Source organism: Lagopus muta, chromosome 2 (genome assembly GCF_023343835.1).
Source record: "Lagopus muta isolate bLagMut1 chromosome 2, bLagMut1 primary, whole genome shotgun sequence".
In the NCBI taxonomy this organism is placed as follows: domain Eukaryota; kingdom Metazoa; phylum Chordata; class Aves; order Galliformes; family Phasianidae; genus Lagopus; species Lagopus muta.
In genome coordinates, this window is record NC_064434.1 from 31,827,298 (window position 1) to 31,845,100 (window position 17,803).

The window sequence follows — 17,803 nt, forward strand, 5'->3', positions numbered from 1 at the left end:
ATATTATTAAATGCTGTTGTCTCCCTGACCGAGGTGACCTCATCAAAACTTCTTGTTGGGGCTGGTCCTTGGCTTCCATCTCCTGAACTGTGCCTAGCAATTGCTCAAGGGAGATACCTCAGTCCAAACCTGCATTATGAAACATTCCAACCCTCTGACAATGAGGACTACACCAGAATTTATTGACAACATCATGTCAGGAAATTCTGTATTAAAATGCATCACTGATATTTGGATCTTGGTTTAGGTACAGCCTTGAGAAAAATCTTATCCTAAAACCCAAACTGACTGGAATTATAGAATATTGAGGCCTGATACTGCTCAGTGAATGATACTTTTCTAGCAAGTAGCGTTTTTGTTTTCAGTGATCCTTCACTGAAATTTGTTTTTCCTTTCTTGAAGTAACACTGAAATGCAAAGAATAGTGTAAGGAGTAAATTAGAAGAATGAAGTGAGAAATAAATACTGATGAAGTTACTAAATAAAACATTTTCTGGTAAAAAAACGGGTAACGTTAAATCATTATATGTATTTAGTATGTGTAATTTAGAACATTTTAAACAGAAATGAAACGTTTACTTGTAATAATACTTGTAATAATACATTGCTTTTTCAGGTACACGTGATCAAAGAAGTTGCAGTGATGGCTCAGGAAAAGCTAGGAGTGTCCTGTGAAGTTATTGATCTGAGGACCATCTTACCCTGGGATACAGAGACTATTTGCAAGGTAAGGCAATGATGTATGTGAATTAAAAGAAAAAACAAAAAAGAACCCTAAAACCTATTGGTAAAAGCAATTTAAATATTAGTGACTTTGTATTTTATGGTTTGTTTTTTTTTTTTTAAAGGTCTAAATTGTTGCGTATTTAAACATTGATTTATATCTTGCTTCTTAAAAGTTTGATTTTCAGTTGAAGTGTTTCCAGTGTTTGTTTTCAGTGTACTTTATATTACTTGGATGTGCTTTCTATGTGTAAAAAATGAAATGAGTTGTCATGACCAATATGAAGAGAAACTTCTACCACTATTTCAGTCATTTCTACTAAATCCTTTAGAAGCCCTTGTGGATAAATGAAAACCAAAATGTTTAGTGTTTTTTCCCTTTTTAAAAAACTTGAGCTGTCATGCTGTGAAATCAAAGCATCTCTCTGAAAGAGCAGTTAAGTTCTGTTTCATTGGATTGGATCTGCGCTGAAATGCAGTCAGGAAAGAAATCTGGTTGTGCATAGGAAGCACAGAGCTGTAGTTCTACAACAGTTTGCAAATCTGTGTTTCAGAATTAGATAGATACTTTATGCAGATCTTCAGCTTGTTTTCCATCCTAATGATCTTTTAAAGTAATTGTAACATAAATAAAAAAGATGGAACAGACAAATGTTGCTTTAGATTTTTTAACAAGTTTACTGTTAAGAATTTAAAGTGAGTTTTTTCTTGAGGTATAGTGCATGTTGGTTGGGTAATTCCTACATTATAACAAGTATCTGATAGTAAATGTTTTCAGCATTGCTTTTATGTTAGTATGTGTGCAGGCTGGCCTGTCTAGTGAGAGAAATGTTAAATTATCTCTTTCTATCTATCTTGTCTGCTTGTTCAGCTGGAAATAATCAGTAGTTTGTATTTGGTACTATGCAATGCTGCAAGTTTTAAACTTCAATTGTACCCTGTGCAGCTTTTAAGGTAGGTAGTATCTAACATAAGCAGAAAGATGGAAATGATAGCTATAGCTGCTTGCTGTTGCTTCATTCCAAGAGAAACCCCTTAGAGCAGTTGTAAATGGCAGTGGCTTTCAAGGTCATTTCCAGGATCAAGACTTGCTGTACTTCAGTTATTCCCTTCTTGAGATGCCATCACCAAGGATGAGAGAGCATCAGAAAATTTGGTGATGCTAGAGTAAGTCCTGAGCTGCTCATAGGACTGCTTAAGTCCTGTTTGGGGACTCATAACAAAATTGGTCTTGCTCCTGTCCAACCAACAATCAAGTAATTGGTAGCTACACGCCTGTCTTTTGTTTGAGTCTGACTTGTGTCAGCCTCTATAAATCATAGTTTTTGTTTTTTCTCACATTATGTATGTGTTTGAAATTTATTTATGATCTTTCTCATGGTGGATGCTGAGGAAAAGGATGGTGTGTGTGATAAGCTGCAACCTGGGTGCCATTCTGCTATGCTGGCATGCAGAATCTTTTGCTGATGAGCAGTCTGTACTGGGGGCTTATCAGACTTTGTGTTTTAGTGTAAAAACACATCTCTGTTTTATTGTGAGGAGTGGTGTACTTTGTTCTCAGTACAGGTTGTTAATTCAGTCCCTGGTTTGCTGCTTCCAGTTCCTATGCACATATTTCCACTCGCACTTTGTTCATACAGCCCTTAACATTTCCATATTCTCCTTTCTGCTGCCTCTTTCTAGAAGGCAGGAAGCTTATGTAACTTCTTGTAGGCTATATTCTTATTACTAATCATGAGCCAAAACTTTGGCACAGACTTCTAAGGGACCAGTGTTTTCTCTGGGTCAAGTCACTAGGCTATAATAAAGGAACTGAATTTTGTGTAAGTGTTCTACATTTGCTTGTCTAACATGTTTTAATCTGCAGGTTTATTTTATTCTTATGCATATCCAAGAAATGTTATGTTTTTATATTGAAATATTTTACTGGATTTTCCTAATCTATGTAATTTTCTTAAACAAAATTAATGAGCCTTCATGGTGTGTCTCAGGGAATAAGCAGGAATGAAATACTTTACTTAACTGAAAATAGATGCATTTTTAAGACTGATTTGACAACCGTAGCATTGGAATGAGCATGGATGGACTGAGGTGGTTGCTGCTTTGGAGATGAGCAGGAATGTATCAAAATTTTTACTGGGAATATAACAGCTTTGTATACTTTCTATATAAAAAACTGAAAGTTTTGTTACCAAAATATGTATTTCTTGAAACTTTGAGTAGCTATACTTTGCAACTGCCACCAGAGGTCTCTTTTTAGCCAAATTAAAGTGCTGTTTATACTTTACACCGCTCCTCTGAGCATGTTTATAAACATATAGCCCTGAGTGAAACATAAATACAACATGGATAAGTATAAGGAAACATAAATAAGAATTTAAGCCAAATTTTTACTGATATTTTCTTTGCATTTTCAAGGTTCTGATATTATTTTTAATTTTGAAATAGGTTAACATTTGTCATCTGCGTGAGAAGGAGATGAGAGTATTGAAATCTGAACTAGTGACAATAGCTCATAGAGTTAATCAAGAAAGATATCTCCTGAGAGTCGTTCATCTCAGCTATTTCAGCAGCCTATTGTGGGGTGAAATAGTCTCCTGTAGAAATGTCTTGGGTTTAAGAAAAAATAAAAAATCAAGGAGGCCTCGATGAAGTTTGAAGTCAGGAAGGATAAATCCTACCTTCATTATTAATCTGAGAGATGATACTTACTGCTGACAGAAGGGATTCAGGTTTTTGGCCGGTTTAAAATGATCTCCTTGCTAAGATAAAGAATCTATGTGCATGTGTATAAATACAATTTCTTTATATAAGGCTTCATTGCTGTTTAACTTGGGAAAGATTCTTGAGAAGTGATGGTGCTTTTTTACATAAAGGCAATGGATAGAGTTCCTAGCCCTTGAAAACTGATGTAGCTTGTTCCAAGATTCCATAGCATTCTTGAGGAGTAACATTCTCTCTCTGGATCAAGAGAAATAATTGATTTTTACATGTTGGCAACTTAAAAGAGATGCAGGAAATACTTTCTCTATTGCTTTTCACAGAGATGCAAACAGGTGAAACAAAGTCAAACTGCATAAAATGCAGTATGTCCCATAGTTGTCTGTGTGTAATCAGAATTTGTCATTTTGAACAAATTTCAAACAGCTGAAGTTATGACTTCTGTGGCTCTGTTTGAGATGTTCAGTGCCATGAAAGGCTGATGTGATGCCTTTTCTAAACTTCACTTCTGAGTTCTCATGTGCTTAGAAAACTAATTCCTGAAGTGATATATTTTCTGAATTTTTTTAATTTAGTTCCAGATAAACTTTTTTATTATTATTATTATTATTTTTTTGGAATGATTTTGACTTTTCACTTGCCTTTGATGACAGTGGTATTTCTTAATGTGTCACTTTTATTTTCTGGTTTAGAAATAGGTTTGAGCTAGCATGCTTGGATGACATGATCACATAAACACAGACTTAGCTTCTCAGAAAATTCGAATCACAGTGGAAATGTCACTAGTTGAATCTGCCAGATAAATTTGTATGCCTTTGCACCCTTTTAATAATGAATAGTGTTCTGAAATGAAGACGAGAAGGATCTATTCCTTTTAATGCTGTCCTTACAGGAGTGATCACATTCTTTTTGCTTTCTTTCTTACTGTACTGGGTGTTCCCTGTGCTTATTCGAACATCAGAGTCCTACTTTTGTGTCTTTAACTCGTGTATGAAGGAGCTGGGGTCAGCAGTGATCTCTCCCCTTTATACATTCAACTGGAAATGCAAACTCATGAAGTCAGGGTGCTTCTCAGCACATGCTAACCACAGCTCTGCCTTGACTCTGCTCTGCTGCCTCCCCAGCTGTTGCATGGCATGTAGGCTTCCAGACTCAGCGAAGCTAAAACAAAGAGGCTGGTTGCTCTACAGATTGGTAATGCTTTACTACTGCTTGACTGAGCAGCTGCCTTATTATTTTTGGAAGAGCAATCTGCCATGAAGAGTGCTGTTCCAGAAACCAAAATACGAAATGTATATGAAATATCTATAAAATGTCTATGAGATTTGTTTCTTTACAACCTACAAAACTGTTTAAAGATACTTTGCTTCCTTGCAGAAATTGTACTTTCAGACATTTTTTTTTCTTCATTATGCTTAACAGATTTGCTTTGAAGCTTTAGAGAAATTAGACTGTGTGGATTTTTGTCTCGGAGCTGTTGGATGGTGTGGTATTGATTAAAGAGGCAATGGCACGCCTCCCACTGCTTCACTGGTCACACTTGGGGTAAAATTCTGTGGTGGTAGTGTTGTTTTTTTTTTGGTACTGGAATGCCTGTGTTACTGGAAGTAGGAAATCTAGCTCAGAGTTAAATACTCCTAAGGGACTGTAAGAGTTTCTATATTTTATTCACCCTGTATTGAACCGAGAATGTTATTTAAACTTTGAATAGATTAGAACTGAATTGTTCGGTAAATTTCACTTTTGAAGTGCAAATTTTTAACTGCACTTTTTTGTACTTATGTATTATTTAGAAGGCAAGCATTTCTTATGCATAGCAATGAAGATTTGCATTTATTTCCAAGTTAGTCATATCCTAACGGTCTCTGAACCATTCCTACCGTAATGGGAGGAAATGCTGAGTTATTCCTTTATGACTTAGTAATGAAGGCACTGTAGACTGAACTGCAGTTTAAAAGACCTGTGGTTGTTGAGAGCTTGTGTAAAGCGATACAACTTTGTGCATTTTGCAGAAAAAATATGTTGTCTTTGCAGAAAATTAGTTTATGGATTGACATTATCAACGGATGGCAACTGTGAAATTGGTTTTCATAGGGCAGTATTCTACGGAAAAGAGAAGGGCTTTATGTTCTTCTGGGCACTTGGGGTTGCTTCGCTGTTTTATTGAAAAGTTTTTGCAGACCTCCCATCAGGTCAACATAAATGCTTAGCAGTCTGAAAAAAGACATCTGTACTCACTGGAAAGAGAAATTTGAGCAAAAGTGAAAGCAGCAGCAGTGGGAGCTTGCGGGTAATCCAGCACCATGGAGTGGATTGGAGGAAACTGTGAGCATGCTTTCCACCAGGAGTATTTGATGGGAGTGACTTGCTGCAGTATTCATTTAAGCTTTCACCTTGGTGTTCAGGTAGTATTTTTGTCAGTCACTGTCATCAGAGTGATTGAATAATTGCTAACAGTGGATTCCTGGTTCTTTTCATCTTATCAGCCCAGCCGATTTAATGATCTGCTGGTCCTCTAGCTTGTTCTTCACATCCCTTTATGTTTACTTCATCAAACTGGAATGTAAATAAAGGAAAATCAGGATCAGCAAGCCTGATTTATTTATTTAGTTATTTATTTAAACTACATGCTGCAGGCACTGGACTGCATAATTATAATGCAGGTATCCTGGGATCAAATTTGTATTTCTTGGCCATCTATTCTTGGTATTTTACCATTTTACTTGTTGCTCCTCAGATTTCTTACTAAATGGATGCTCATGCCTATAAAGTGCGATTAAAATTGTATTATTTATGTGATGACAGTTGAGTTTGTCACTGTTTCCATGACAAACTTGTTTCTTTTGGTTGACTTGTACTTTGATTGAGAGCACATTGTAGGCTATTGTTTGGCTGAGAAAAGATGAACTCTGGAACCATGCCTTCAAGGAGTCATTTCTGAATAGTGAGAATATATAGAGCCATTTATAAATGAATTATTCACATCTTTTGCTCTTCTGTATTTCAGGAAAGCTTAAAATGGAAACCTTGTAGTTACTGTTTCAAGCAAGAGCCTCAAAGTTGAGATACTTGTATAGCTCTACTCTTTTCTCCCTTCCAATATAAAATTCATGCCTAACTTTCATATATGTATTGACTAATGGTACTAGAATAGGAATCAACTTATTTAAAAACAAGCAAACAAAAAAACAAACCGCATAACCCCCTTGAATAGAGAAAAGGATTGAGGCATGTTGTGACTGCTAACATTGAACATTGCGTTGATAATGTGGTCCATGAACTGCTTGTGAGACCTTTTCACTTTTGCCCACGTTCTGTATTACAAGCTTCAAATTTAAAGGGGCTTAGCAAGTAAATGAGTAATGATGCTTAGTGTATAGTTAGAAGGTATTTTATAGCTCCTGTGTGTGTGTGTTTTTTCTATAGATGCTGATTGAATTCTAATGGATGTTGGGATTAAGTTCCACAATAGCAATCACATATGAATCATTCTTCCATGGAGATAATTATTACTTCTCTACAGTATCGCCTTCCTTTAAATGTCTGCAGTTATTTATCCTGTTATTATCACTCAGTTGAGCCAGCTACTTTTTCTAAACTACTTTTTGAGGATTCGGATATTACAGATTCTTACTATTTGTGCATTATTAAACATAAAGCTGAACTATCTGGGATAAAGTATTTCTGCAATACTTCTGGAACTTTTAAGGTAATTTGATGATTCAGTCTGCTTTTTACAGAAATTACAGTGTAATAGCATAATGCATTATATTTGGTTTACTGTAAGTATTTTTCTTTTGACAGTCAATATTGATTAGCTTTCTATGGAGGCAATCAGCACTGATCATAATTGTACTAGATAGACTGCAGAGATTTCCAAATGAAAATATCTTTGATTTTATATTAAGATAATTGTTAACTGTTAAGGTTTACTAAAGCTCTTAGAGTTCTAGCTGGTAAGATGACAGGCTAAACTCTGGTTGGAGAGATGTATTGATTACACTTGTCATTATGCTGTTAGTTTCCACTGCTGATAATGTTGAGCTGGAGAAACATTTTTCCTTCTCTTATGCCTTTGTTTTGAGCTGAAGAGCCTGCATTTTTGGACTGCTTTCAATTTTGGTGTGCTACCCAACTTCACATACCAAAATCAAAGGATTTCTTCTAAAAGAATTCAGTATATTTTATGGTAACTTGTTCTTCTAAGAAATTACTACCAGTACAATTAAAATATTCCAGGTCTCATAACTTAAGGTGTATTTCATGGAAGTTACCATGTCTGTAGTAGAAAAAACAAAAACAAAAACCAGTTCAGATCTCTGTAAAAATGCTCATTTAATGCACTTGTTGTCATATGCCTTCAAGAAGAACTAAAAATCCCTGTTACTACTAAAAGCCCCGGAGTCTCTTGTGACATTTTTGAGCTTACTTAACTATTTCCTTGCAGAACTCATAAGCATCAATCTTTATGCATAAAATCCCAAATGTTTGACTATCAAACTTCCTCATGATGATAGAAAACAATTGTTGCCCTATGTACTTGACTGTATCAAATTGTCTTGTTATGGATCTTTGGAAGGCTGGAAGGCTCTGACATGCTGTAAGAATTTAATATGTTAATAAGTTATTTAAATTTAAATAACCGTAAACTGAAGTGTATGTTTCAGAAATGTAGAATTGCACTATTTAAATGGTTTAGCGGACATTTCAGTAGCTACAGTAAGGAGAATATTTAACTGGAATTTTCATATATAGTAGCACATATAACAATACACCAATCAACTTGTCCCTTTTTGCTTTTGAAATATTTTGCCTGTGTGACAGCAGAGCATTGATAGGTGTCATTGCTATACAGCACATTGGTCTGTAACTCACCTGTTATACAGTAATCCTTATTGCTTCTTAAAAACAGGCAATATGCAGAGATTTCATTAATTTGGCCTAAATTCATCAAGAGGAAAGAGTGCCAGCATTACAGAATACTTGCAATAATGTCATTTTCAGATTTTGTGATTTAGTCTATTTTTTTCCACTTGAACCATATGTGAGGTACTCAAATGTCGGAACAATATACTGTCTACATAATAGTCACATTACTTAGACCAGCAATGCAGCATGACATCAGTCAGAACAATGCTTTGGTTGATGTCTCCTACCTTGAAAGTTATTGTTTACAGGGACTGCTAATCAAACTTTCCAGATGAGAAAAACAGTAAGTGGCAATTTATAACCAATATAAATACAGTATAAGTAAGTTATAATTATGAATTGATTACAGTATAAATAATGCTCTTGCTGTTTGCATTATGATTTCTACATCCAACTAAAAAAAAAAAAAAAAAAAAGCCACATCTATTTTTAGTAAAAGTTACATGGTCTGCAAATGACAAAACTGTAAAACCACTCTTTTTACGTGTGGTCAAAGATTACCACAGAGTACCAGTCTATACTGTATTATTATCTCCAACATTAGTGGTGCACTTACTGACATGTTACCTATATTCTAAAGTTCCCCATAGTGCTGTGTTTGGAAGATTTACAGAAAAAGGGCTTATAAATGGCTTTACTGAAAATTTGAAGTTACTTTGAATTTAGAGTAAATGACTTTCTATTTCCCACTTGCCAATAAACTGGTTCATTATTTTAGCAGTGAAAGCCAAAGTTTGGGATTTTTTTTTTTTAATTCTTTTTTTAAAAAAGATTCCTCTTTAATAAATAACAATAAATGTAGAAGGTGAGATTCTCGTCTGCTCCTCCCTGCAGGGAAAATAGAGGTAGAGTGGAGAAGTCTAGTAAATAAATCAAGAAATCAGTTGGGCAGTCCTGACTTTTAACTTTCTTTTTGTAAGTGTTGAATTGTCTGCAATATGATGGCGACAAATGTTGGTCTTTAAGAACGATTAATTTCTAGTTACCTACTTCAATGTTTTGTTGACATTAAGAGTGTTTTGTTTTTCTATAAAAGAAAACAAATCCATCAGAGTAATACATCTAGTGCAAACTGTCCTTTCTGCTGAAAGGTCTTAGTGGTTTGAGTTGAAAGGAACCTTAAAGATCAAAATATATATTGAAATTGTTAATATATATGAAGGGGATATAGAAGTCCAGATTTAAAATGGATCATTGTGGTTGATAAAGCTTTTTTGTAGTTAAACTTTAAAGATCTTGTTTGCTTTACCTAATTACATTTGTTTACAGTACTAAAATGTTGAAATTTAGACATTTTATCAGGGCAATTATTTGGTAACTGAAATTAAACTCAGAAAAGTAATTGCAATGATAATAAATGGAATCTTTTTCATTTCAGACACAGACTTATTTTCATGTTGAAATTAACTTTTTACATAAGATAAATTTATCTGTGTGCTGTATTTTTGTTTGTTTGATCATTGTTCCTTTTTTAAAAATATCATATCTTTTCTTTCTTTAAAGCATCTGTGTTAAGGAGCTTACTGACTTGTATTTTTAATGCACTATAATAAAATACCAAGAGATATTTTTTTCGGTGAGGCAGAAGTTGAAGGCAAGACTCACATTTCCTCTCCCTCCCGTATTCTTTATTACTTTCATCTTTACTTCATTACCTAAATTTATTCCAGAAGCAACGTGATTGAGCAAACCATTTACTCAACAAAGCACCAAGTGTGATAATTGCTGTTGTGGGGAAGTGTTGAAGCTTTCGCAATATGCATTCTTTAAATGAAGAAAACACTCTGAACAATCTAAATTTATGTATGTTGAGAGACTCAAAGCTTTTATAAATTATTATTGTTAGAAATGAAGGGATATAGAGGAGAGGGGATGGATTTGCATCAGTCAAGTGCCTTAGTGAGAAGTCCTTATGCTACACACTAAGTATATTTGGCAAGTCATTTAACTGTGCTGTGGTTTTACTTCTTATAAAATATCTACTCATCTGTCCTTTTTTGTGTGTCATTAATGCAAATGCAAGTTCCTATCCTTGTGCTTTAAGTAGCTTTTAAAGATTTAGATCTTTAAAACTTTTTCAAGGCATTACAATATAACCACTTAGTACCTCAAACCTCTTTTTCTGGATGCTGTATGCTAGCTGTTTAACATCTACTTAACTGATTCCTCTGTGAAAAAAAAAGGTGTCAACAAAGGCTAAGCAGCTCTATCTAAAATCGATATTGTATACAGAGACTATACCTGAGAAATACAGAAACTCGTGATATGCTTGCATGTCAAAAACTTTCTGCAATATTGGAGCTTCAAAGAACAAACATGTTGCTATTGAGCAGAAGTTAAATGAGCTTCTGTGAAGCTCATTGGGATTTTGGAACATTTTGCCATTCTGTGAAGCTCATTTGGGATTTTGGAACATTTGTGCCATTTTTAAGAAAGTCTTTGCTTATCGACACTGTAAGAAAGTGCAATCATTTGGAACAGGAATATGGAGAGAACATCTACAATGCTGCTAATTATTACTCTCCAAGAAGGAATCCTGCTTGCTTGGAAGCATGTAACTAAAAGGGTCTTGGTGAAATTTAATGAGAGCATTATGGTGTGCCACCGTTTGTAGCAATGAACTGACATAACAGTCTATATTGTTTTGTTCAGTTGACAAGTTTGATAGTTCTGTTTCTTCCACTGACACAACTCATTGGTATTCCTAGGGATCTTGTACTTAATGTTTTCTCTCTGGTTCTTCCACCGACAGATGTTGAGTATGAGGAGTTCTCTGCAGGCATTGCAGATTACAGTGATACAGAATTGATTTCTGTCTTGGCATGTATATTATTCAAGAGCATTACATCAGGAAATCAAAGCTTCAGTCAGTAAGAGCTCATTAGTGCTTGTATGGGTTCCTAAGCCAAGCTCTTGGTTTTTTGTCTGAATCTTATCTACCACATAATATAAACGCTGCCTTAGTGAGTTGGGAGAAAACTCTTGGTGTGACAGCCTGAGATTATCACACTTCAGTGTTTAGATTAACACTGTCTCAGATATGTCAACTATATGTAGTAAGAAGAAACAAGGGAACAAATACTCCATTATTTGGCAATATTCTCAATGCTGAAGTGGATTTACAAGCTTTGATTAGTTATTCTGTCATTGCAAAGATGACAGCTATCTTCTAGTTTGGTAAACGTGTAAAGGTTTCATCAGGCCTTCTGGGCTCTTGCTCTAAGTAATAATGCTAATATCTGTGTATTGTGTTGAATTTTGTTGAGAGAAACTGAAGAGTTGGTTCTTTGAGGATTTATACACTCATTTATAAAACAATGCTTTGTAATTTGTTCATGCTGCAGACTCATTTTGATGCTATGGTGGTCTGTACAATGGAAACATGTGTAACAGGCTGTTTTTCCTGTTGTCACTTTCATGAATTTTAGGCTTATCAGGACAAGGTGTTTATAATGACTGGTTTGGTCTATAGGTAGACTTCATAGTTGCTGATGTTGTTTTACCTTTATTGAAAGTGTTGTGGCTGCAGTCACTCCTCTAGAAGAGAAAGATAAAATCCAAATTACTGGATTTAGCAAGACACATCAAGAAGATCAATCTAAAGCTATTGTAATAAAAGCATCAGAGTTGTTTTCAAATAGAAGTCAACTATTGTTTTGCATTTCATGTTGTTTTAATGGAAATTTGAATAAAAAAGTTACAAGCATATTACTGAACAATAATCACATGTTAATTACAAACACACATGTTCTAGAATTGTTCAATGAAATGGAGGCTTGGAAAAAAAAATCGGAGAATTCTGAGATAGTTCATGGGCTTTGGATTTGGCCTTAACATCTTTCCTCTTTCCATGCAATCCCAAGAAGGTATAAAAATGAATTTACTTTTTTCCTTTGGAGAACAGAATGAAAATGAATTATTGCATAAATAATGAAAACTGTTTTCTTATAGAGTTACGTTTCATATTTCCTACCCTCCAACATTTTATATTTCTCATTTACCTTGGTAGATTGTCTTTCTAAATGGCTGTCTGGACAAAAGGTAGCATTGAAAACAATTTGATGCTTATTGGTTGTTGGAAGAGCTGTGGGAAAAATAGTACTAAGAGCATCTTTTGTTTTAGTATACTGAATTAGAAGGGCTACTTATCTCATTTACCCAGACAGACTGAATTTTACCAAACTTGCAGGACCTTTAAGGCTTTATCCTTAATCTTTAAGACTTGCATTTGGCTACAGTGTGGTTATCAGGAGACTAACAAATAGAAGAAAATCAAACCAGCTCACAGAACCATCATTTCCTTGGCTAACAGGCTGAAAATGAATATAACTATACTTTGAAAATGACTATTCATTTTTCCATTAGTTGAACTAGGTCAGAGTTTGTGACTGATAAAGAAAGGAGACTGATGAAATGAGGGTTGCTTAGACAGCTTTGATTGAGAGGGCACAATGAGCAGAAAAGATAACGGGGAAAAAAAAGAACACTGCAAGAATAAAAAGGGAAAAGGAGTGCGTTGTTGCTTTAGAAAAATAAATTTAAAGAGGAGGTAATACAGGAAAAAAAATATTCAGAAGAATGTTATCAACAGTAATAGTGATTTTTAAAAACAGTTTTGCAAGGTATTTGGCACAACATTCTTAGACGGTGTGTCTTTCAAATAGTAATCACATCTATTAGACTAGACTATTATTACTTTTGAAAGGGGTCAAAGATAGTGCAGGTGAATTTTCAGACATCTACTTGCCATCTTGGTCTACTTAACATTTTTTGTATATTATTTAGTGATTACTTAGCTCAGATTTTTCCATTTTATTACCTCATGCTTCCCATGTAGTCCATATTAGTAATTCAGATGCTAAATCCAATGATTCCTAGCTGTGAGTGGGTTCAGCAGCTGCCATGAAACAGATTGGTTTGTCCTGTGATGAGTTGTGTGAATTTATGTGACTCAGAACTGGGTTCATTTCAGGAATTGAGATGAGGCAGGTGCTGGAGCTTCTGCTTCTCATGGAATTTTACATTTTTAGAATTGTAACGTAGCTTTCCAGAATGGTTATTCACATTGTAAAATGCACTACCTTTCAGACTTAGTATACAGGCTGTTGGTCTTATGTGATTCTTTTTTTATTACTTGAAAGACCCTGCTGCTGATCTGTCTGAGGAATATCAGTGATTGTTTTGTTTTGTTTTGTTTTTTTGGTTTATTTTTTGTTTTTTCACAACACTTGGAAGACATCTTCACAGATGTTTATTGCTGGCTAGAAATGTACTGTTTTGTTTTTCTGCATCGAAGATGTTTTGTGAAGGTATGGCAACTACAGAACTCTGACTCAGGACTGGCTTCATTATTTCAGCCAAACTCTGGATCTAAGGAAGTTCGAATACCTAGAACAACCTTTTAAAAATATCTTTAGTCTTGGGATGAGAAACATCATTTCAACTTTCAGTTATTTATTCCAGTTATTCCAGCTATTTATTCCATCACAGGAGTAATTGATAAGATGTGTGGGTTGTTTGCAAGAATCTTAGGAGCCTTTGTTAGACAGATTGTGTGGGTGGGAATCAACTTAAGAACTTGCACAGAGTCTGCTTCCTTGATGAAGAAGAGTCATTTTCATGGGATGCCAAGTTTCTGGTGAAAAACAACGCAGTGTTTCTTGTTCTGGTTTTTGATTGGAAAAAAAAAAAAAGACCTCCCTTTGCCTAGTTCTGAATCTTCACATTTGATTAGTTGGGTTATATATATTAGTACGTTCTAACTGGCATGATTAGCTTAAAGATACACTTTATTATATTTCAGATGGTATTCATGCCCATCTTATCACCTGACATTGTTTCCTTTTTGTCTTCATATGTTGGTGTGGTGATTGGTCTTATCATCTCAATATAACAGTTTGAGGATGCTTGGATTTTTAGAAGGAATTATTTGAACATTGTGGATTTTACATTTTTCTTACCTGTCTCCTGAAAGAAGACACTAAGCAATATCAGGCTGCATTCAGTGATTAACAGTGGCACAGGGCTGTTCTCAGTTCCTTCCTCTCCTGCACTGTTGTTTCTTGCTAATATTCTATGCTTTTAAGGACCGTATTCTGTTTTTTTTGTTTTTTTTTTTTTTTTTTTCCTGTTGCAAATCAGGATCCATATCCATTCATCTTCACATTCTTTTCAGTCTGGGAAGCTAATGGACTGCTTCCCCTTAACATATAAATTGCCTGTTGGAGCCACTGTCCTTGCCATATAAATTTCTTACTGTGTTTCGTTCCATTCTGGGGTGGCTGGCAGTGTCTCTGAGCTCTGCCTGGTCCTGGCTGATGACAGCAGCAGTTGCTGTGGTACCTGCAGCATGTGGCTACCAGCCCCCTGGGTTGGAAAGCTGCCGAATGAACCACACGAGCAGGTGGTAATGGATTAAAAGCCTCTGTGTTGTTTAAGTATTAGCAGGAAGACAAGGATTTCTACTCTGCTGTTGTGGGTCATTTAAAATGACTGATAATGTTTTAGCAATCTGTTTAAAGTTTAAAAAAAAAAAAAAAAGAAATCAGATTTTCTTTTGTGCTCACTGGCTGTTAATCTGCATACTCACCTATTACAGAATTTTGTGGTTTTTCTTTTTTTCATCTTATTGTTTGAAAAGACTTATTTTCTCTCCAATCACCTTTCTTAATGATGAAATATGAATTTCATTTTTCCTTTTCCAAGTAGTTTTATCATTTGATCTACCAGCATTGCTACCTGTGCTCAGCTAGAATTCTCTGCTTTATTATTCTGCTACATGCTTACACCAGCCTTACAAATCTTAACCACTTGCACGTATGCTCAACTGTCTCATTACCAACAGTTAAAAAATCTTATTCATACTTTGGGCTGCTGTATTTGACAAAATAGTATTTTTTCACATAATTTATTTGTCTTTGCATCTTCAGGTTTACTGATAAATGAGTTTCAATTAACTTTGTAATGTAATATAGATATCATAACGTAGTAGATCTTATTTTGATCTCTGGAAATTTAGTACCATTCAAAACTGGACCATTTGTTATTTTCTTTTAGATTAATAGGGGAAATTTAGATCAGATGTTAGGAAGAAAAATCTTTACTCAGAGTGCAGTGAAGCACTGGCACAGCTGCCCAGAGAAACTGTGGATGCCCCAGCCCTGGAGACATTCAATACCAGGTTGGATAGGGCCCTGAAAAGCCTGATCTCACGGGGTTGTAACTAAATGATCTTTAATGTCCCTTCTAACACAAGGCATTCTGTCATTCTCTGAATTTCCTGTCATTTAATGATAATAGTTATTTTTGGAGCTGTTAAAAAAATGTATACAATTTTTAGCTTTAAATACTTCTGGGAGCAGGTAGTTCATTAGTGCAGCTTGTAGCTATGATTTACAAACTGAATCGTGACCATCAGTAAGTTAGAGGGCTCTTATACGTCCAGGTTTTCTAGGGCACTTTCTATTCCCTTTCATTCCTTCTTTAGGTATGGCTTTGGGAATTGGGAACATAATTACTGCATTTGTTAAGATTGTTAATATGTCACATACAGTGACAGTTCCTTGAATCAGGGATGCCCTGGTCTTAGTGTCATGCTACCAATCTGCACATGCATAATAAATATAATCCACAGTGATTCATCTGGCAGGTTATGTGGCACGTTTCTCTCTGGGAAATGCTAAATAGAAATCTGAGATCTTATTTCTATGCCTATGATGCTTATGATATTCAGCTCCACAAATACAGCTATGCAATTTCATTTGTTATTGAAACATAGAAAGGAAAGTAGAACTAATTGGATCTGGGGAATGTGGCCTCCCTCAGGTTTTCTAGACACATATTCATTAAAGCTGGTCTAAAATGGAAAAATATTTTTCAAGGCATTTATGGAAACTTTGTCACAGATTTATTAATTTATTTTAAGCTTCCATGTTCTGACTAGTTTTCAGTAAAGGCATATCTATTAGTGGGATTTTTATGTTGGTTTTATCGTAGTTTGCATACATGTTCATCAACAATAGAATATTTTGATACTTTTGCCAGCTTCATTGAAAACTATTTTGGAAAGCTAATTTTCTAATTATGCAGGAATTCTTTATAGTTCGTGAGGAGTAAGATCAAAAGTATGCAGAACTTCAAAGGGGAAGGTGACCTCCAAAATAATTTCTCTAAGAGATGGAAGATTTTCTTTTCACAGGAATAGGCAACATGCCAGTGTGTTGCAATAACAGACATTTATAACATAATTCTAGCTTTAATAATTTCTCTAAGGGCAGTTGCCATGTAAAGAAAGCAGCTGACTACAGTGAAAATAGTGCTGTTACCATGTATAGGGGTAATAGTGTTGGCTATCAAACTCATTTTGATTTAAGTCTGCTTTCCCATAAGTAAGGGCCCAGAACATTGCTGGTAATGTCAGCACTTAGATTTCAAAGCATTTGGAAACACCAGATGTGTATTATTTTATTCTGTCATAAGAACCTGTGAAAGAGGAGAAAGTAATCAAAATGACAAATTGGGAACTGAGCAGAAAAATGATTATGGAAACTCTTGGATGAAGAGTGCAGTGAGGGAGATTGAAAATAATTCGCAAAGCTGCTTCACTGCAAAAACATTGGGCAACTGTTCAGTAAAGCTTCAGCTGCAGCCTAAAAGTCAGAGTCTGGCAAAGGCACAGAGGGTGGTTGGGGAATCGCACTGCCATCTCTGACAAAACCTCACTTGTCATTGCTGTGTCCTACACCAATGTGAAACAGATCTGACAAGCAAATTGGGGTGAAAAAACTGTATTCAATATTAGTTGTTTTGGAGTTAATTTAGTAGTTGAAAGCCTTGAACTCTTAAAAGCCCTCTTCTCCATTGAAAGCCCTATCCTCCATTGTCCAAGTACAGCACAGGTAACAGTGGAGTGGCAGCTCATGCATGGCTGTTGCTGACGGCCTCGGTGAGGGAAGCGCTGCTGAAATGTGCTGGAAGCTTCTGAAGGAGGTGACGTGGATCTGCCCTATCTCTGTGCCAGTGCTTGCTATATCTGCTGACTGTACAATGCTGCAGGGTAAAGCAGATTATCTCCTGAAACTGGCTTGCTTCACGGCCCTATAGGTGCTTCAGGAAATGCCAGGGTAGAACGCCGAGTAGAAGCCCCCCCATCTGAGTGCAGCCAGGCTTACATCAGCTTGGCTGTGAAAATGTGGAATGGCTGAGGCCCCTGCTCTCTGAATAACCAGATGCTGCTTCTCACTTTCTTCAGTGAACTGCTACTAAAGCTAATAAGCAAAAGCTCCCAGTTCCATTTAATTTAAGATACGAAATGTCTACAGATACGCTTAGCACCTTCAGAAGTATGTCTTTTTATTTTAGAGATCAGCCAGCAACAACTTATGGTTATAGATGTAAAGAAGAAGCATTTTGTATCAGTGTCAGTCTCCAA

At 35.5% G+C, this 17,803-nt stretch overlaps 1 protein-coding gene across 5 annotated transcripts in view; it reads left to right on the forward strand.

Annotated features, from left to right (window-relative positions):
- BCKDHB (branched chain keto acid dehydrogenase E1 subunit beta) overlaps positions 1–17,803 on the forward strand; it is a 1,150,961-nt gene that overhangs the window by 34,347 nt on the left and 1,098,811 nt on the right. For all 5 annotated transcript variants that reach the window (XM_048934900.1, XM_048934904.1, XM_048934901.1 and 2 more), the window contains exon 8: positions 617–727. In XM_048934900.1, coding sequence (XP_048790857.1) covers positions 617–727 — 111 coding nt within the window. The remainder of the gene's footprint in view (positions 1–616; positions 728–17,803) is intronic.